Here is a 22,090-nt window from a genome sequence, read left to right on the forward strand (position 1 = left end):
TCTTGTAGATATGTGAAATGGCACGAACACTTACAGGTACATCTCAAACAATTAGAATATTGTGAAAAGGTTATATATTTATGTAAGTTATTTTTTGTAAGTTATTTCAGAAAGTGAAACTTGTATATTATATAGATTCATTACACGTAGAGTGAAATATTTCAGGCCTGTATTTCTTGGAATTTAAGCCATATTGCTAAGCCATAATTTGATTATGGCTTAGAGATGGTGAAAACACAAAACTTTGAAAAAAATGTGAATATTACATAAGATCAATAAAAAAAGATATTTTAAACACAAATGTCAGGCTTCTGAAAAGTATGTTCATTTCTATACACTCAATACTTGGTTGGTCTCTTTTTGTATGAATTACTGCATTAATACGGCACCATGTTGCTTTAATAGCAGCCTTCAGGTCATCTGCGTTTGGTGTCTCTCATCTTCCTCTTGACAGCAGCCCATAGACTCCTACGGGGTTCAGGTCAGCCGAGCAGGTTTGCCAGTCCAGCCCAGTAACACCATGGTCATTGAACCAGCTTTGTACCTTTGCCAGTGTGGGCAGGTGCCAAGTCCTGCTGGAAAATAGAAACAGTATCTCCAAAGAGCTTGTGGAAGCATGAGGAGCTCTAAAATGTCCTGGTAGATGGCTGCCCTGACTGTGGACTTCAGAAAACACAGCGGACCAACACCAGCAGAGGACGTGGCCCCAAATCACCACTGACTGTGGACTCCAATATTGAACTTCTTCACAATTTTCTAATTTTCTGAGAGTGTTTTGTGTTTTCATTATCTCTAAGCCAGAATCATCAAAATTACAAAAAGTTTGCAGCCATTCACAATGTGGAAAAACAAAGCTACACTAGTTTTTTTTAATGACATGCGTTTTGCCCATTGGTACCCAAATATACTGGAATCTCCACTACATGTCCTGGGAAGATATTAATCTTTAGTTTCAGTTCAAAAAATATTAACAATACTACGATGTTGATATGTTTAGTCTGGTTCACTGAAAACAGCTCTAACAGCATTAAACTGTGTACTATTGATGTAACACTAAAATTCTAATTTACTTTGACCTTGAGTTGAGCTGTGTCAGGAACAATGGTTTCAGCACTTCATTCCATAGATCCAACATCTGACAGCAACATCTCCCAACAGCTTGTCATATACAGCCAAGTAACACATGATAGAAACTCAAAAACATGGCATTTAAAGAATAGTGGCAGTAGTAATTAACCTCTTAATTAATCTCAAGAGAAGAAAAGGACACATGTTGCAGTGAGTGACCCAGCAGATATTTATTATTGAAAAGTTATTGTGTGCGACAGACAAAAATCCATTTGTTAAGTGCTTTGTGGAAATGGAAAAATGCTTAAGATCACTATCAATATCTAACTCACTGCTGCAGGCTCACCGGCCAGAATACAGGTGTATTATTATACATAAACCATTGACATAACTTCCATAAACAGAAGATGAGTTCTTCAAGGCAACAAAAAGACAAGATCTGCTACCAATATGCACCATTCAGCAAATTCCTGCTTCCACACTATGAGTTTGTGGCAGAGCTCCCTGTGTCTTCTGCAGGTTTGTTACCGTTGTGTTTAGTGCTGATGTGGTGAGTCATTTCTTTACGGTTGGTTGCAATGTAGCCACATTGTACACATGTGTAGCGCCCTTTAGTGTGCTCCCAAAGGACTCGTCTGTTGCAGGCCATACCTGAGGGAGGAAAGGACATATCAATGTCTGAACTAAGGGACCGCATATAACAACTTAAATGTTGTTTATCTCTGACATGGGCTAATGATAAAAGTTGGTCAAAGTAGCTTTGTGAATACGTTTGTAGAGGAAGCTCCTCCTAGTGGTAAGATAAAACGTTTTGTGAATATACTGTGTCTGCAGCTTCCTGAAGCATAAATGACCAATGTAGCTACATCTAGCAACTGTTTGCTTTAGTGTGAGGAGAGGCTCACCTTGACTCTTCTTCCAGATGGCTGTCACAGGAGGAGAACGAGGAGCTGATCCTGAAGCAGGGTGGATGGACTCAGGAGACCTGGTCTGCGTCAGGTGCTGACCCTGGGCATCAGGAGTGTCAGGAGCTGCTGTTTGGCCAACCAGGTTTAAGGACAAAGGCAGATCGGAGGGTTCGTTTTTGACCAGAGGCTGGGGAGCTGCCTCTGTGAGCTGTGAAGGAGCAAGCTGGAGAGGGGAGGTCTCTGGGTTAGAGGAGAAGGGGGGGCCGAGGAGAGGGGGGCCAGCTGATTCTGACTTAACAGCATTGAGGGAGGAACCGTCTGGGTTTGGGATTTGGGAAGGTAGTAATTGGGATGTAAACACTGAGTCCAGCAGGGGGGGCTTCTGATCCACAGCCATGGGGGTCGTGTTTGGGTTGGTCGGAGCTGCAGGATGAGAAGCTGTCGACTCAGCCGGCTTTGCTTTGCCCCGTGGTACTTTGGAACAGGTGTGCAGGTGAGTCAAGAGGCCACGGTAGGATCGCAACTTTGTGCGACAGCTCTCACACCTTTAAAAAAGCAAGAAATATTGTATTATTACAAAACATTTTACTGTGTATATTCTCTCTCTCTCTCTCTTTATATATATATATATATATATATATATATATATATATAAAATGTAGCATATTAAATAGGTTGTAGTAATATGAACCAATGAAAAAAAAAATATGCGAGTGTGTGTGTGTGTGTGTGTGTGTGTGTGTATATATATATATATATATATGGGTGTGTTTGTGTGTGTGTGTGTGTGTTCATATTACTACATACAACAACCTACTCTCAGGAAACCAACTACAAAACAAACCCTATGTGCAATATAAATAATAAATACCAAATAGCAGCCATGCAAATATTGTATATTATATTTTTTTATGTATATAATGTATGTATATGTGTTATTTTTTTATTATTCTGTTTTTTATATTTGTAAACTACCCTGTCTGTATCTTAAACTACTGTGACGACTAACCGTTTCCCACTAACGTCATATCTTATCTTAACGCACTTTACTACTGAACACACAGCATAGAGACCAACTCACAGGAAGAATATGTTGGGTTTGTGATGCTGCCTCATGTGTTCCATCAGTTTCTGCATGTTGGGGAAGGAACCACTGCATCCAACAGTGGAACACAACAAGACCTTTCCTGTGGATAGGACAGACAGTGTTTACGTGATGTGATGTAGGCTTAACCATGCAGAGACGGCACAGATTGTCCTGCAACACCCTCAACTCTCATTATTTACTGCCCACATGAACTTCCAGCAGTACAAACTGACCTGGAAGAGACTGAGCTGAGATCTCATGGTCCTTGATGTGGCTTTGCAGACCGGCCGTGTCAGAGTAAACCCGTTTACAGCCGTGTAACGGACACGACTGCCTCTTGTTTCCTGAAAACGGACAGACAAGACTTAATAGTTAATTAGTTACAAGACTGCAACAGTGTGAATAACGTCAGGAAACTGGCGACAGATGTTGAGCAGGTTAGCTTGCCTGCTAGCTGTCTGGCTAGCTTCGTCACACTGTAAGCTAGTGTTATTAAGCACAAAGAGCTAAATAATAAAAGCATCAAGTAGCGACTTTGGCATCTGTCTACCGTGTTGGAGCTGAATTACAAACCTCCGTTTCCAGATTCAGCTGGCTGCAAGACTGTACCACCCGACATCGTAGTAACAGTGCAGTTGAGCTCTTCAACAATAAAGGAAGATCAGAAACGGACTACAAGAACCAGAATGCAGTGCGACGAAAACCATCTTCTTCTTCTTTTGGTTTAACTGGCGAACTACAAACCAACGTTTAAAGTGTATACCGCCGTCTATTTTATCGGCATTTGTAACATAATAACGCCAAACAACAATTTAAAAACCTTTATGACGAAGTTTTATCCTGGAAATTAAACTATTAATACTCAAATAAAGTGATGTAAACATGTACTTGTGTGTCTCCTAGCTCCAACAGACAAGTGTATTCCAGTTTATTTATTTTCAATAGTCAATAGGCTACAGTTGCTTTGAACTGCTTTTAAACAGTAGCATACAACAACATGACATAAACCTATAACTTTGTCTTATTTCGACAAATAAGCTGTGATTTTTTTCATTTCTGTTCGGATGATAAATGTCAAATGGAATATAATAGTTTGGCATATTCAAAATTTAAGTCTCTTTGATATATTAAGAAATACAGTAAAAACCAAATAACTTGTTGGAGTGATGCGGTGTGAAACCGCAGTGAAACTAGTTTTAAGTTGGATATTCGGCCGACATTCGCTCCGGTTAAACCTCTTCTTCGCTCCAGGTACAGTGCCGAGCAAGCCACTCCTACATTTCAAGTGCACCTGTACTGTAGACTTTACAGTAAACACACGGAGATAAAAGACGACTACGGAGTGTACCGACTTCCTGTCTTCAAAATAAAATTATGGGCTATTTAAAGCAGAGATATGTTGTTTAAAGTAATTGAGAAGCTATTGAGCTAAAATGCTCATGTCTAGCCTACATATAAAGTGTTTAAACAGATTTCAAATCTAAAAACAAAGGGTGTATCGACGGAAGAGGATTAGGGCCACACAAGAAAAAAATATTTGAGTTCTGACCGGTTCTGACTTTATTCTCAGAATTCTAACTTTATTCTCGGAATCTCGGAGAATAAAGTTAGAACTCAAATATTTTTTTCTTGTGTGGCCCTAATCCTCTTCTGTACCCTATTTTATACAGTCTATGGATGTACCCCAGATCTCTGCTTTAAATATCCCATATTTGTATTTTGAAAACAGGAAGTCGGTACACTCCGTAGCCGTCTTCTATCTGTGTTTACTGTAAAGTCTGCAATACAGGTGCACTTGAAATGTTGGAGTGGCTTGCTCGGTGTCGCACTGTACCTGGACCGTCCGCAGAAGAGGTTTAACCGGAGCGAATGTCGGTCAACTATCTGTCGAATATTCAACTTAAAACTAACTTCACTGTGGTTAAAGACCTCCCGCTGTGCATATTCCGAATAAAATGTAATGTTTCAACAAATTACCCAAAATGAACTGATCCACAGAAAACGTGAGGACATATTACACCACAGAAGTACTGGGTGGTTTCTGTAAAAAAAAAAAAAAAACATCTGTCATGTGCTCTGCACTGGGTGGGAACTTGGAGAGGGCCAGGTGGAAAGTGGAAGTGGTTGAGTCAATAATGGCACACAAGGAACCCCATAACAAGTTAGTCAGGCCATGGCTCTATGTAATGGGTGTTTGTGAAGCATGGAACATTGTCAGTGTACAACAGATATTCAGCTCTATGAGTGCAGCCATGATTGCTTAACAGTCTAACAAGAGTACAAGAACAAGCTTCAAATGATGTTTCCTTCAACCATAGAGTACTGGGACAAGCCATCTGGAATGTGTATCATCAAAAGCTGTGATACCATGATGATATGTTCTGGTCTGTGTTTTATTGTTTCCTTTCACCTGCCCAGGGACTATAGATGGAAATGAGTGAGTTGCTAAATCTGGAGCAAAGCATATTTTCTCAGAAAATTAATGTATTTTTGTATATGGTCCCGTCCCTGATATAAATACATTAAAAAGAAAACTAAACAGTAGATCTTTGTTTTTCAAAATTTTGTATCAAAATGTTTTTTTCTGTCATCAAATGACGGATGTGGACATTTGTTTTGTCAAAGAGATTTTTATTGATCTTATGAACATGTACATAGTTTACATACAAAGTGTATACACTAATTAAACAAAATATGTGTATTGGTGCAGGCAAATCTATTTATTTCAATTATCTTTATAATAATTTACATTCACATACCACAATACAGAAATATAAATCCATTACATTTATCATACAAATCATTACAAAAAGTGATGTCATTACTTTGTAAAGTGATAAGAGATAAGTATTCACCTCATGCAAAACATTACTTTATTCAGCATTACCTTAGAGTTTTTACAGTTTTCTCCTCCCAAAAAGTCAAATGAACAATTCTGTTTAGTGCATAATTTCAGCAGATACATAAAAAAGCAGGAATACACACACACACACACACACACACACACACACACACACACACACACACACAAACACACACAATTACTCAACTTTCTTGCATCACACCCGTGAAAGGCTGCCCAGTCTAACTCATTTATCTAGAAAAGTGCTTCACCCTTTTGGCTGGTGAACCGTCAAAATAAACTTATGATTCATCATCAATAGTTGCATATAAGTTATCAACACATCCACCAAGGACCTTTTTTCTCCTGCTTGATTGAAATACTTCTTAAAGGCCAGAAGCAGTACAATATTTTTTTAATGCTTCCTGTAATTCATCTTACTAGAATTAAAATGTTATTTTGTGACCCTTCAGGGAGTGTCAGGTGGCGAACTACTGGTCTAAAAAAACGCAGAACACTCAAAATGTCCATTATAATTTTTTTGTTCTATAAACTCTGTGCAGCATTTATATACAGTCTATAGTATGCATCTTTAGTAAGGTCGGTAGGTTAAAGTTAAAGCATAATCAAATGGATGTTGTCAGTGGACAGTTTCAGTTAAAATGTCAGTGAGATGTCTTTTTCCTCCCATCTGGGCTTAAGATTAAACTGAGGATGACACTGAGGTGCATCTACTCATGTTGCTAGTATTAATGGAATGAAGTTGTCATTACACTCTCTCTCTCTTCATCTCTCTCTATGGCCAAACTGAATGTAACACTTAGGTTAAAAAAAATAACCTTTTTTCTGTAAGGCCACAAAGACAGATAGTGCAGAGCCCCCTGGTGTATAAGTGTGCAACTCTTTGCTACTGCAGCATAGCTGGTTTCTGAGTTTGCTTTGGAGCCTTAGCCCTCCCCATACACCACTTAATACAACTTTACAGAAGAAGAACTTTGAGAAACATTGTAGGAGAAAATGTTACATTATACTAGCCTGAATAATAAGATGTCATAATGTGCTGAAAAGCCCTTGGTGTACAGAGTACACAGACACAGTGCAGTATGAGTAGTGGCAGCAGGTGTTCATTGCATGCATTTTTAATAAAAGTACATATATATATATATATATATTATTATTATTTTTTTTATTTCCACCAGGTACTTTACAGGGTTACAGCAATCAAGTCCCTGAACCCTAAACGAAAATAAAAAGAATTAAACCCAGAAGAATAAAAGGTCACACCATGGATGATATTCTTTTCAAGGGCTCAGTTGATGACATTTACAGTTAAATGTTAAAGCACTAAAGTGAACTGAAACCTTGGATTTGTTGTCACTCACAGTGTTGATCACATTGCAGAGCACATTTTGGGAGAGCTGGTCTCTGCATTCGCCTTCTGCCGGATGCACTCTGCATGGTTAAAAACGACACGGAGACATCATGCACCTACACATTCCAGATGCTGCCACCACTACCACCAGCACCATTACAGGTCAGCATGTTATACTCTCTGTTATATTACAGACCATACAGGAAATGGACAAACACAAAAATACATAAATGGTACTTTGGACTTTCTTGCTTTTTGTATGGGGTTGCATCAAATTATACAGTCAATGGAAATAAAATTGTATTATTTTATCCTATAAGACATTTGTGAGATATCTATTTAGAGCATAGAGTAGGGGTGTGCCATATCGTATCATTCGTGATAATATTGGTTTATTTTCTTTTAGGAGTAAAAAAATTGCATATCATGATATTGGCAACATTCCTTCTTCTTGCTCCCGGACCCCGCAGATGGTTATTTTTAATTATTTGCTAATACTCAAGAGACAAAAGTAAAGATGATTGATTTTCGTTTTTTATTCATTTATACAGACTAAAAATCATATTTTCTATATAATTTTCAGTATTTGGTGATATCGTCAAGAATATCGTTATCGCAAAAATACCCTGAAATATTGTGATATTGTTTTAGGGCCATATTGCCCACCCCTAGCATAGAGTAAGATTTCTTTAGTTATGGCCAAAAATGCCTTTTGAAAGGTCACAGTGACCTTTGACTTTTAACCTCCTGTGAGTCTAAGCACACGTCTGTGCCAAATTAGAAGAAATTCTATGCAGGCACTCCTGAGATATATGGACATATGGAAGGACGGACTGCCAAATAACGTCATATAGAATGCCTCTGGCCACAGCTGCTGCAGAGGCCTTCTAACTGTCCTTGCAGTGAGAGTTATACACAGTGCAGTGTGATGAGCTCACCTGCCAAGTCTGTCCGTGAGATTTCCACCAGCCCCTCGTAGAGGCCTTTGACCGGGTTCTCCCCTGCCATCACAACTCCATGGAGCCAGATTAACAGCATTCGGTGACCATGCTCTTTGAAGCTTTTCATGCCTAGAGGTTTAATTCAGAATTATAATACAATATCAATATCAATATCTTAAAACAGCAAGATATTACTATATCCAGGGTTCGTACACTTTAGCAGTGGTCAAATTCAAGCATTTTTCAAGGATTTTCAAGGTCCATTTTCAAGCTTTTCCAGTATCTTACACCTGTTGTAAATTGCATGTTTTAGATGAGTACTTACATACTAAAAGGGGGAGATTTCACTTAACCATACCAACAGCGATGGTATTACACTTTTAGGAGGAGCGGTCTTCATTTCAGATAGGCTACTCATTATTTTTTACATTGAACATGTGATTATCTATAGTCTATATATGGATATAGTCAGATTGCATGAGAAATACAGTAAGAATTTCAAGCATTTACAAGAATTTTATCCAAAATCCAAGCACTTTTTAAACCTTGAAAATACAACCTTTAAATTCAAGCATTTTCAAGGATTTCAAGCACTCGTACGAACCCTGTATATCTTTGTAAAGTTACTCTCTAGCTGTCCTTACAGTGAGAGTAGGAGTAAGGTCCTGGAAGAGAAAGGAAGTAAAAATGATGTCCATCGAATACTTTTCAATAAAAAGTGTTTTTTGTTCAAAAATTTAAAAAAAATGACCTAGGCTTGATGAACAATCCATACAAGTCACTGAATGTGGTAGGTGACCATGACATTTTTTTCAAAATAGTTTCATCTTTAGACCTGTTAGGATATATTGTAGGGACTGCTGTGTTTGAAAACATTCTGAGGTTCTAAAGTTTTACCAACAACTGAGAGGCACTCATGCAGCTACAAGGACAAGAGCCCTCACTGGTTTCCCACTAATGAACACAGCCAATTGTGGAACACATGACCGAGCCTAAGCTTTAGTTAATGGAGTACAAAACACTGGTGTCTTTCCCCTGCCTCATTAGTGCACATGTAAACAGTTTTTCAAATTCTGGTGTTGGTTGGTCTAAATCATTTTAAAAGAAAAGCAGAAAATTTGAAAAAGACACAAACAAGTAGAGAAGAGTTGAGTAGTTTAGTTAAGCCTAGCATTAAGACTGGAAGCAGAAGGAAACAGCTTATCTGTCTGTGAAAAACACCATCAGCTCTAAAGTAGACTCTGGCTAACTCCTGTTCCAGCTCCATATTGATATACAGACATGAGACTGATATCAATCTTTTAGATCAGGGGTGGGCAATTAATTTTCCCAAGGGGCCGCATGACCAATACCACGAAGGTTGCGGGGGCCGGACCAAAACTCGGATTCACAAGGTGACCAAGGAATGCCTTATTTTTATGTTCATGGAGCTACGATTTTAAATAAATCTTGTGAACTATCAGTTAAAGAGTCAAGTCTTTGCAGGTGGGTACGTAAACCACCTTCAAAATAAAAGCACTGCGGTTGTATTGATTTCTAATTTCTGGGTAACCTCATGGGGGCCGGACAAGGACAGCTAATGGGCCGGATGTGGCCCGCGGGCCGCCCAATGCCCAGGTCTGTTTTAGATGCTGGGCTCAGACAGCTAGTAGAGAGAATCAATATGCATAAATCCCACCACATGGTAATCATATGGTAATGGTAAAACATATATCTCCCTGCTCATCTGTGTAGTGTATCTTATGTGTATCTAATTAGTGTTTTAAACACAGCCCACCTGTCCACTGCTGCTCTATAGCTCGTATATGTGCATCGCTGAAGTCCCAGTGTTGTGCCAAGATCTTCCATTCCCCACGGCAGAGGAGCTTAGTTGCCAGGTTCCACAGGACAGACCGGAGGTGCTGGGTCTCTTGCTGGTGATCCTGCTTGAAGCTCAGAGGCCTCCCGACCCAGGAGTCCTGTTCACTGCTCATCTGATCCTGTTTATCATACACAGTGAACTTAAAGGTGTATTAAAGCATCTGAAGTTCACACAAAACATTAGCTCGCCTTGAATAATCTTGAATATATCCCGCAAATAAAATCAAGAGTATGTGAACATTGTCTCCAATGCAATTAACATAATCTCACCTTCTCCCATTTATAAAAACGGTCAGCTTTGATGATCATGTCGACCAGGATGACATGGTTTCCTCTGGCTGCCACCTCTAGACACGTTTTCCCCTGCTGTGTTATAGTGAGTACAACTCAGTGAATGGGAAGTATATTCTTCTTAGATGACATCAACATGCAGGTAAATATTACCTAAAATACACAATTAGAATAGAAAAATAGACATAACACATTATGTCTGAATGAAGGTAAACCATGATAATAAAGTGGTTCTACATACCGTCAATCACTTTAACTGAACATATTACATTCATTCACAACACTCGTCAACCTCTGTCCTTTGACATCAGGTTGATAACACGTACACTAAATGTATATAACAGAATTTCTCATATGACAATAAAAAAGAAAAAGTAGTTATATTAAAAATAGATCAGTTTTGCCTCCACTACACATTTTCAGCTGTGAAGTTGACTTTGTAGTATTTTTACAAATATAATGTTTAAACATTTCTTGTTCTATTTATTACTAGTAAACAGTAATATGGACTAGTATAACTGTAGTATACACTCATTGTATTACTTCATTAAATTGTTTTTAGTATAAATGTCAAAAATGTGGAATGCGCTTCACGGAGGAGCAGCAAAGTCTGGTAGCTCTCTGATTTTGCACAAATTTGCGAAGTTTTTATGTATTTTTATAGTATTTTTGATGGATACTTCTGTGGAGAGAAGAGTTTATTCAAGAGAGGAGCTTCTTTCATTGAAACGGAGCAAGTCTGGAGGACACCATCACCCTATTCCAGCTGAGTTGAAGAGGTGTTTTCGTGGTTGCCGTGCTGGTGCAAAAGTTAAGGCTCAGAAATGGAGATATAAGCCTTTTCTGCCGTCAGTCATCATGGGGAATGTCAACTCTGTGCCCAACAAAACTGATGAACTGGAGATACTGGTGAAGACTCCAGAATACCGTGAGTGTAGTCTCTTGTGTTTTACGGAAACATGGTTGAATCAAAACCTCTCAGACGCTAATGTGGCTCTACCTGGCTTCACTCTCATAAGATCAGACAGAGATGCTAAAGCTAGTGGCAAGAAGAAAGGTGGGGGCTTGGCTTTATTTGTGAACCAGGGATGGTGCAGTCCTGCACATGTTACTGTCAAGGAGAAGATGTGCTGTCCAGACATTGAATTATTGGCAGTTCGTTTGAGACCATACTATGTACCAATGGAGTTCAGTCATATCATAACAATACTTGTACATTCCACCCAAGGCAACTGCTGAAGCTCCATGTGAAGTTCTACATGACCTCGTTGCTAGGATACAGACTAAACACCCAGAAGCGTTCTTGATCATATCAGGGGACTTCATGTTTCCCTCACCTCTCACCTGACTGGATTTACACAGTTCTTTAATTGTCCCACCAGAAAAAATTAACACTTGATCTGCTTTATGCTAATGTCAAACAAGCTTACAGAGCTACTGCCTTGCCCCCAATAGGACGATCAGACCACAACTTAGTTCTTCTGGAGACTTGTTCCAAACTGGTGCTTATGTGAGAATCATGTTCTTTGATTTTTCAAGCGTATTCAACACCATCCAACCCAACATACTCAAAAACACAGACATGGGAGTGGATCTTTCCTTCATCTCCTGGATCACAGATTACCTGACAGGAAGAGTACAGTATGTATGTCAGGTTGGGGAACTGTATTTCTGGGACATTAATAAGCAGCACAGGGGCTCCACAAGGGACTTTTTTGGCTCCATTCCTGTTCACACTGTACACAACAGACTTCAAATACAACTCTGAGTCCTGCCACATCCAGAAGTACTCGGACGACACTGCTATTGCGGCATGTATCAGGAATGGACAGGAATCTGAATATAGGGATCTGATAAAAGCCTTCAGTGACTGGAGTCACAAGAACTATCTCCTACTGAAAACCTCAAAGACTAAGGAAATTATCATAGATTTCAACAGGTTCAAGCCCCCTCTTCAGCCAGTGAATACCTATGGGGTGGACATCGAGGTGGTGCCAAGTTCTAAGTATCTAGGTGTGTACCTGGATAATAAGTTGGACTGGTCCCTAAAAACTGACGCTCTCTACAAAAAGGGGCAGAGCCGCCTCTTTTTCTTAAGGAAGCTCAGATCTCTGGACATCTGTAGTAAGATGCTGCAGATGTTTTATCAGTCTGTGGTGGTAGTGTGTTGTTTTATGCTGCAGTCTGCTGGGGAGGCAGCAAAAGAGCTGGTTCTGTGGTTGGAGCCAGGTTGGACACACTGGAGGAGGTGGTGGAGAGATGCACTGTCAAGATGTTCAAGGCCATGTTGAAATACCCGGATCATCCGCTACACAAAACCTTTATGGACCAAAAAAACAGCAGTGGACGGCTCCTCCTCTCTCCGTTGCAGGACAGAGAGATACAAAAGATCCTTCTCTCCTACAGCCATCAGGCTGTCTCATTCTTCAAAAGATTCAACCAAACTAACTGAATTTCCCCTTGAGGATAAATAAAGTAATTTTGATTTTGATTGATTGAAAATAAGAGTTAAAAAACTCACCAAAGGCTCCTATAAAGTGGTAGAATGTTACCATTTTATGCTACTATGCAACACCCCATTAGTTTATTAATTGGTTAAAACTACCATGCCACAAAATAGGAGACGCATGCATCAGTAATACTGAAAAACTCATTATGTTATGACAAGCAATTCTGCTGCATACTGAACTGTATTGATCAATGCAGTTGTACCTTAATTTAAGATTTTCAAAATGTTTTTTTTTCCGTTGAGGTATCACTACTATAAAACTAGAAGAACAAAAGCAGGGAGATGTGACATATGAGGAGTTTCATTGTGTCCTGGGTGTAGTGAAGGTGTGTGCTGTGTGGTACCTTGTCAGTCAGATTGAGGTTAACACCAGAGATCAGCATCATCTCAGCCATGTCCTGCCAGCCGTGCTCTGCTGCAATGTGCAGTGCAGTCTGTTGTCTCTGTGAACCACATGTTTATTGTACACAAAACAAGTGCAAAGTTACCATCAGATTAATGATGTGCCAACCGGCCATCTTTGTTCTTACCAACACGTGCATGTTAGTGAATTATAATCATATGCTGTGTGCCCACTATTTGCATACTGATACAGGATGGCGGCTGTGGCGCACATGGTAGAGCGGCCACTCATCGATCGGAAGGCTGGTGGTTCCATCCCTGACCATAACAGCCTACATGTCGAGATACTGAAAAAATTGTTCCTGATGCTGCGTTCATCAGTGTATGAATGAATTCCCAATGGTGGCTGGTGGCACCAGCGTGGCCTGGTAGCCTCCAGTATAAATGTGTGTGTGAACGGGTGAATGAGTGCAGTCTGTAGTGTACAGCGCTTTGGATTAAAGCGCTATATAAGTGCAGTCCATTTACCATTGGCATACTAGTACTCTGTATATCAAAATATGCATCAAGAGAAAGCTGTGAAGTTGTTGCAAGAGAAGAGCAGGACATTTTATATATATTATTTTCAAGCTTTAGCTGCAATAACCAAAGCAATAACTGTTTGTTCCCTGAGAGAGGGAACGGTTTCTTATAAAAATTTAAAAAAGACCAACAGAACAGAAGAAAAATTTAAAACAGGTGGAGGACGAGAACCGCCTGATCTGTCAGCCCAAGATGAGATACTCCCTGTGATTAGCTGACAAACATCCATAAGTGGGATATTTCTAGAATTTAGGGTGACAGAGATGATATCTTGAATCTGTACTAGAACAGCTGTCGAGGTTTGTACTCACACTGTCAGTGATGTCCAGGTCGCAGTCAGCATGGATTAGCAGCTGTAGAACCTCTGTGTGGTTGTTAAATACAGCTAAGTGGAGCGCTGTGTTGTTTTGCTGTTTCAAACACAAAGACAGAAGACAATCACATTTTATCTGAAATGTGCGGATGATCCCACCTGAACTACAGACCCATTATATTAGTTTTTGGTGGTTGTGAGAGCAAATGAGCAAATCCACCTATGAGAGAAAAGAGATCTTCAGGACTTAGATTCAATTGGGAATTGTTCTTTCATTTCAGCTCGTATTGACTGGCAGAGAGGAAACAGCTGAGCAGTCATGAGTTAAATGTTCGCAGAACTTATTCGCAAAAAGCGTTTCCATCTCCTGTTTAGCATACTATTTTTTGAAAAAGACAAAAAAACACCTCAAGCAAGCGTAAAAACTTTTATGCACATTTTCGAAAGTTTTATCGAATTTTGGTGTTTCCATCAAGCTTTTCTCATGTAAATTTTTAAAATGTGCATTGAAAGTCATGATGGAAAAACAGCTACTGTTGTGGGTTTCAAAAGTCAACATTAAACATTTTCAGAATTATCTGAAAATTAAAAAAAAAAAAAAAAAGATAAGGAGAAAAAAATAATCTGATGATTATTTTTGTTTCAGTCTTCAGAGACAAATATCAAGTATTAAATGTCTTTAAATCCACTCTATGAAGTTTTTTTTAAATTATTATTAAAGCATCATTGGAATTATTCTGATAACTTTAGGTTTTGTTGTAGAAAAATCAGTCAATCCCAGTGGAAACTGCTGCAGTCTTTATGTTGCTTTAAACTCATCCAACTAAATCTGCGGGGGGAGGGGAGGAAGGACAGCAGCATGCTACATCAAACCAAGAAACAGGTCACATGGGAGTTGACATGACTTACATTGTCTACAGCATCTCTGTTGATTCCTGCTTCCAGCAGCAAACTGGCTTCTCTGTCAAAGCCATGCTGAGCCACATAATGCAGAGCATTCATATTCTTCTGCAGACAGAAGAAAACAAGGATTTCATCTTTCAGACTAGTGAAAGATAACAAAATATTTTTTGTTTAATGCAAATGATATATGACATCTAATGAACAAACCATACATTAGTTTGTGAATTGACATTACAGCCCGACTCCAGCAGCAGTTTGACACATTCATAGTGACCTCCATCAGCAGCCAGGTGCAAAGCTGTGAGACCATCCTAAAAGCACAACAGGGTATTTCAATCTGCAACACTCCAAACTGAGTCCAGCTGTTATGTACAATGAGTACATTATGTTCTAATCAGTTTATAGAATGTCAAAAGTGAAAGGCGTTTTTTACATACACTAAAATATTATTCAGTATTTAGCTGGGATTTTGCTTCGACAGTCATACATTAATAAAGCACAGTGGTTTTGCGGAGGCAGTTTTGTTTGTAAATTGGGTGTTTGCAGTTTTTATCTTCATATATTTGTATTATAATGCATTTTATTTTTGTTACACATAACAATCAGGTTTTAGCCATTGCCTGTGTAAAATAAGTGGACTGTGTGTGACGTCAACCAGTGGTTTATGGACTACTGTTTTAAAGCCTTGAGTTTGGTCAGTGATTTTATCTGATGAAGAAGGTGGATCTGACTGACCAAAGAAGTGACTTAAATCACAAGGCAGCCCTGTCCTAAAGCATACCCTGCATTATCATCTTTTTGACTCTAAATGGGACCAAAATACAAAGTGAACATCATGCTGTTTTGACAAAGACTTGAAACTAGTGATTGAGATCATAAATTATACATGAGAATGTTTACTGAGGTAATAAATTAAGTGAGAAGTAGCGTCATTTTCTTATAGACTTCTATACAAGCTAATTTCTTTTTGTAAAATGTGTTTTAAAGAGTCTAAGCCATTATCACCAATTATAGTGCCGTAAGCCATTATGACCTTTACAGTGCCTAAACTGTATGGCAACACCCAGGGGCTTAAACTTTGCATCGTTAACCACCACTGTAGGTTACAGGCTTTTGGTTTGATTATTTTCTCAAAAGAGAAAAAGAAGAAATTATTCCACACAGACAAAAATCTGTGTATTTGATTGTGAAAAAACATTGTTCAATGCTGTTTACAGAAAATAAGGGACTGCTTTAACAAGTACAACTGAATAAAATGCTTCTGTAAAATGAAAAGTTAACATGGAGAAACGCAGACAGGCTGCACCACATTCCCTCTAATTAAGTAACAAAAACTGGGTCTTGAAGTATGCAGCCTGTCCAGTCCACTCACTATGTTTCTCTCATCGACGTCGATGCCGGTCTCTACCATCTTCTGCAGGATCTCTGTGTGCCCACACTTTGCTGCTAGATGTATGGCTGTGTTCTCTTCCTGTAATCCAGACATAACAACACAGCTAGAAACCCATTCTGAGACACTTCCTCTACATAGACTATATCCACCAAAACATGTCAAGAGGGGCTCTTAACAACTCACTGCTTTTATAATCAGAAGCAAAAGGAGAAGTGAACTGTTTCTTAACACAGCAACCTGGTCTGTGTGTTGGCTTGTGTTGGTATGATGGTATTTTTGACAATTATTTTTTTTTTTACACCCTATTAACAATGATGGCCACTGTTTAGGTTTTGGTCACATGTGGCAGAAATGGAATCTTTAGAATATATATATATATATATATATATATAGCTCTACTTTACCACAGTCTTTCCACCATACTGACTGAGCTTAGATTTGTTACAAACTTTTTTATTATGTTCTATACTATACTACTATACTATGCTACTATAGGAAGATGACTTCCTATATATTCCAATAGATTTAGCAGACTATATATATTTTGTTGTTGTAGCATTCAATTTTGCATGGCGAGAAATCACTTCAGAAGTTAGACATAGAATATGAAAATGTTAGATCATGCTGTGAGGATTTTACACAGTTGGAAAGTATATTTTAATGCTGTATTTAGCCGAGGGACTTAAAGTTACCGCTGAATTTTCGTCACAAATTTTCCTTATTTTTATTTTTTGCTTGAACTAAAGAAAAAATGATGTATTTAATTATGTGACACTTAGTGAAAATAGACAATGGCACAAAATGTGCAATATGTCATTTCCAGTGCATGCAACATCCCAGAAATGCATGGCCCAACAAACGGCATCCCACCATGTGGGGAGAGTGCCCATTCATCACAGTTTGCAGCTTGCAAATTTTCTGTCTTGTGTTTGTGTGTCAACATTTTAAATGCCCTTTTAAAAAAGTATTTTTTAAATTCTATTTTTTCTCAATAACACTTTTTTTGCAGGCCAAGTTGAATTCATTTCATGTGACTTTACATAATGCCAACATAAAATGCATGAAACAAAAAGTCATATACATAATGATGTTGTTTGTGCTTTTCATGAAATGATTGTCACAATGTGATTTATTCTTGACAGAAAATGCGTATATCTTCTCAAAACTGTATTAATTAATCTCTTCCAAACATAACACAATGAAAATAAAACCGCAATTAACAGAGGATTGTGTCCTAAAACAAAATTATTCCAACTTCATGGGCAACCCTGTATTTGTCTCCTTCATATTGAAGAACCTGGAGCTCCATGTATGTCTGTTATGGCTACAAAAAGTTGAATAACACTGAAAAAAGAACAAGAAAATCAAACAAACTCTGATGCTGTGTGTATGTGGTATACAACACATGGTACCCAGCAGCTACAGCTGTACACTGAACTGGCAGTTGCAGTATATTTACTTTGAGCTAGCTGCTAGAAATAACAGTAGCAGGATCATTTGGCTGGTAATATCCCTGCCCTTTATAAACAGGATTTAAAGTGAGATCACATCCTGCTTTATGCGGTTTGTTAGTTTGAAGATGGCTTTTAAACTTTGGAACGATTTATGCATTTCACCTCATATTAGCTTGACCAAGGTGTGGTTGTAGCAGTCATACAAATCATATATTTAAACAAAACTGAAAACAACTTATATTTTCTCCATCATGTGCAACAGCCTATTGTGTGTACTTGTTTACTTAAGTACAATTACTGATTTGATGTGTGTATGTATGTATGTGTATCAGTACCTTGTCCTTCAAACCATGTGTGCAGCCCATTCCGATCAGAAACTCCACCACTTCCAACTGTCCATGTTCAGCAGCCAGATGAAGTGCTGTCTTTCCTAACTGGCCAGAAACACCGGCGGACTTAGCAGCATATATTTATATAAAGATAATTTCTTCACAATCTGTCTGTCTGTAAATTTAAACTATTGTCAAGCAAGGAAGTTTCACCTTGTCAACTCTGTCGAGACAAATGTCTTCCAGGTCCTCCATGATGAACTCCAACACTCTGATGTGTCCTCGCTGGGCAGCACAGTGCAGCATCCTCAGCCCATCCTAACACACACACACACACACACACACACACACACACACACACAGAGAGAGAGAGAGAGAGAGAGAGAGAGAGATATTAATCACACAATAATACTTTAGTTTGAGTATGTAGGGATAAAATGAGGCATATTACTTTGTTTTCACAGTTAAGCTTTGCTCCACAGGACACCAGGATCTGCAGGACTTTTAGGTGACCAAACCAGGATGCCAGAAGCAGAGCGTTCATGCCAAACTGTGGATAAATATTTAGAAGTGTTTTATGACAGCGAAGCCCTGGTGGACAAGTGTATAGCGAACATACAATGCTTGGCTGATTTAAAAATGCTGTTAGCTAGTCATCCTTGCTCATTGATATAACAAAATCATAATTTATTATTTTTATTTTTACGGATGAATGAATGAATTCATTGGTAAATCATTATTTGTAAGTCATTATAAACATGTACATACAGTATCCTTCTCATCAACATCAGTGTCGTGGTCCAGAAGCAGACGTAGAGCCTGTTCATTCCCTGCTCCAGCTGCCCAGTGCAGTGCTTTACGGTCTATCTTCACACAGGGCAGAGTAGACCGAGTGGTTAGTAAGTTAGTAAACCAATTACACAATAGCCTCAGTTTAACATTGACCTTTTCAACAGATGACATTTTGACTTATCACTGCAGTAAGGAGGGACAGAAGGGACTATTATATCAATGATGGCTTTGCCCCATTTAAGGTGCAGTCATTAATTCTAATCCAATACATTTTGGATTAAGGCACCTTCACTTTTCAGGCCCAGAGGTTGCCACTTGTGTTTGGCATGCCAAATGCATCAATGTTCACTAAAATGATATTAGACTGAGGTGGACATGTCGAACTCCAGTGATTGGTTAGGAAAATTCCAATCCCACTGGCTTGAATGTGCCATTATTTATGCTATGTTCTTTTTCTGTGACAACATTTTTTAAAAATATATCTGTTGTGTAAAAGGTAGAACGGTTAACTTTAGACATCAGCTAATATATCTGTAAAAGGCACTGAGTTGTTGTTCTTGAGCCCACTGATATAGTTATCTTCATCCTGAGTTTGTGTCACTTCCTTTTTGGAAGTGAATTTCTTAGTTTGCAGCTTTTATTAATGTTATTAGTTTCACTTCTTTTCTTCTTGCTGTAGAAATGTTTTTTTAAAAAGGCTGCAGTGAAAAATTTTGTATTTGAAAGCAATGACCGGTAAGGCCAAAAAAAGTGTTCATGTTTTTCCTCCAATGGGCTTACTTTATTCTTGGCCTTGACGTCCACACCCTTCTTGATCAGTTCCTGCATTTTCCCCAGGTCGTTCCTCTTTGCAGCATCGTGGAACTCCTTTTCTGACCACAGCACTGGCAGGGGTGATAGACAAGGAGGGATGTCAAGTGTGAAGTTTGTTCTGCAGGCCAGTGAAAAGAAACATCACAAGTTGATTTACACTGCGGCCCATGTCTAAGACTCAGCTATTGAGCGTAGGACTGGGCAATATATCAGTTTTATATTGATAGCATAATGTGAGAGACTAGATAATCTACTGTCTTAGATTTTGGATATTATAATATCATAATGTGTCTCTACCTTCTCTGTCAATACACCCACGGATAATTATTCATTAATAAAGTCATTGTGTAGGCTAAATGTTTTGAGAAAGCACAAATAGTCAACCATATGATGTTGTGCCAATAACAACATTGAGATATTTGGTAAAAAATATTGTGATATTTGATTTTTAATTAATTTAATTAAGCTTATATATTTTTTGGCTGTAGCAGGGGAAAGAAGCACTGAGCATTGGTATATTGCACCTGACAGATGGATACAAACAGGACAGTACAGGTGTGGAAGCCACTGCATGCTGGAGATGCTCTCACATGCTTCTGATAATAATAAACATACTCTATAGTCTACTATGTCATCAGACATGTCTACATAACGTCACCCTGTTAAAATAATCGCCTAACTCATTTTTTCAAGTTTTGCAGGAAACACAAAAAACGTCACCAAAAGTGTAACATATGACATTTATTGATCATTTCACTCAAAAAGGATGTAACAAAGGATGGCTATTGGCATAGTAACAACACTGTGTGTAAATTATGAAACTTAAAAGAAATAAATGACTTAGGCAATTTATTGAACATGCCTTTGTGACTTAAGCAAGATAAGGTAACACTTTATTTTGAAGGTGTCTAAATAAGAGTCACACAAGCCTGTCAGAAACATGACATGACAAGTATCATGAGCATTAATGTTACTTCAAAATGTCATTAATGTTGACACATCCCATGTCATGTTTATGACATGCTCATGTCACTCTTATGTAGACACCTTCAAAATAAGGTGTTACCATAGCTTTCTTAAGTCACAAAGGCATGTTCAAAAATGTTTTTATTTATTTAGGCTTAATAAATCCGCTTAAGTCACACACTTGACATAGGCCATTATCTTAAAGGGGTAAAATCACATGATCTGAACAATTGAGGATGTAGGCGATTATACCATAGGTGATGAGGAGATGATTTAGGCAACAAAAACAATTTTGACAAAAAATGACTTAGGCGATTATTTAACAATGTGACGATATCAGTCTTTGACAGGCATATGGAGATTATCTAGAAAATCGTTCCGTGATGACGTTTTCTGGTAAATCACGAAATGTCTTATGCGCGTGCTATAATAATAAATCTGTCACAGAGAGAATTCACTTAAAATGTACAATTACTAAGTTACTTATGACATTAATTTGCCAGGATTAAAGCTGTAGGACAGTCTTTCATGTTTGCAGATAAAAGAAAATATTGTAGTTGACCGGCCACATAGTATACAGAAAGTAACGTTACTGTCCACCGTCCTCATATTCAATGCGGTTCCAGTATCGTGTAAAAATTAGTAGAATACAGCTTTCATACTGTAAAAAAAGAAAGAAAGAAAAAAAACAGTGATCCGTGTGGTCGACGCGGACATCCTGCTGCTGGCAGATGACAGGTCGCTCCCTGAAGCACACAGCTGGTTCATACTCACAGATATCATCCTCAGACACCAGGTCGTCCTCCATCTTTGTGTTTTAAAGGCGCCTCTGACTCTTTGCTCTCACCTCTCTCATTGTAGCGCTATATTATGTTTTTCAGCACATGAAAGGAGGCTGGACGCTGTGCCGAACAGTTATTTCTGTCAAGCCACACGGAGTAAAACTGTTAAAGTATTGACTTCCGTTAATGACCTTCAAAATAAAACAAGTCATCGTCGTTTTTTTGTTTCCTGTAACTAGGTCAGTGCAGCGATTCTCATTATTAATTACCTCTATGGAGTCTTGGGCTATTTTGTCCATTTTTGAATCCTTTTCATCCTGCCTGTATACACCGGAAATACATATAGGCTACTGTACAGCACAACCTCAACTATATGACCTCATAATTATTTTTTTCATCTTGACTTAACTGGATCAACAGTTTGAACCCAAAAGAAACAAATAAAAAACAACATAAATGTGATTTTGAATCAGTTTTTTTTACTTCCAAAACACTATCATGCTCAATGAAGGATTTGAAATGTTGCAAATGTGACCACACATG

The 22,090-nt window shown here is 38.5% G+C and overlaps 2 protein-coding genes across 2 annotated transcripts; both read right to left on the reverse strand.

Annotated features, from left to right (window-relative positions):
• Window positions 1-1,273: 1,273 nt before the first annotated feature.
• znf414 (zinc finger protein 414) lies at window positions 1,274-3,923 on the reverse strand. The gene is made up of 5 exons (XM_059350159.1): window positions 3,637-3,923; window positions 3,297-3,407; window positions 3,058-3,163; window positions 1,974-2,521; window positions 1,274-1,719 (listed from the first exon to the last, which is right to left on the reverse strand). Exons 1-5 carry the CDS (start codon window positions 3,680-3,682, stop codon window positions 1,550-1,552), a joined length of 981 nt encoding a protein of 326 aa, XP_059206142.1. The 5' UTR covers window positions 3,683-3,923; the 3' UTR covers window positions 1,274-1,549.
• A 1,750-nt stretch (window positions 3,924-5,673) lies between these two features.
• On the reverse strand, window positions 5,674-21,773 carry ankdd1a (ankyrin repeat and death domain containing 1A). The gene is made up of 15 exons (XM_059359827.1): window positions 21,540-21,773; window positions 19,767-19,870; window positions 18,963-19,061; window positions 18,646-18,744; window positions 18,408-18,512; window positions 18,201-18,299; window positions 16,391-16,489; window positions 15,231-15,329; window positions 15,025-15,123; window positions 14,114-14,212; window positions 13,223-13,321; window positions 10,349-10,444; window positions 9,996-10,197; window positions 8,216-8,347; window positions 5,674-7,357 (listed from the first exon to the last, which is right to left on the reverse strand). Exons 1-15 carry the CDS (start codon window positions 21,571-21,573, stop codon window positions 7,296-7,298), a joined length of 1,527 nt encoding a protein of 508 aa, XP_059215810.1. The 5' UTR covers window positions 21,574-21,773; the 3' UTR covers window positions 5,674-7,295.
• Window positions 21,774-22,090: the final 317 nt, after the last annotated feature.

This window comes from Centropristis striata, chromosome 2 (genome assembly GCF_030273125.1).
Source record: "Centropristis striata isolate RG_2023a ecotype Rhode Island chromosome 2, C.striata_1.0, whole genome shotgun sequence".
Lineage (NCBI taxonomy): Eukaryota > Metazoa > Chordata > Actinopteri > Perciformes > Serranidae > Centropristis > Centropristis striata.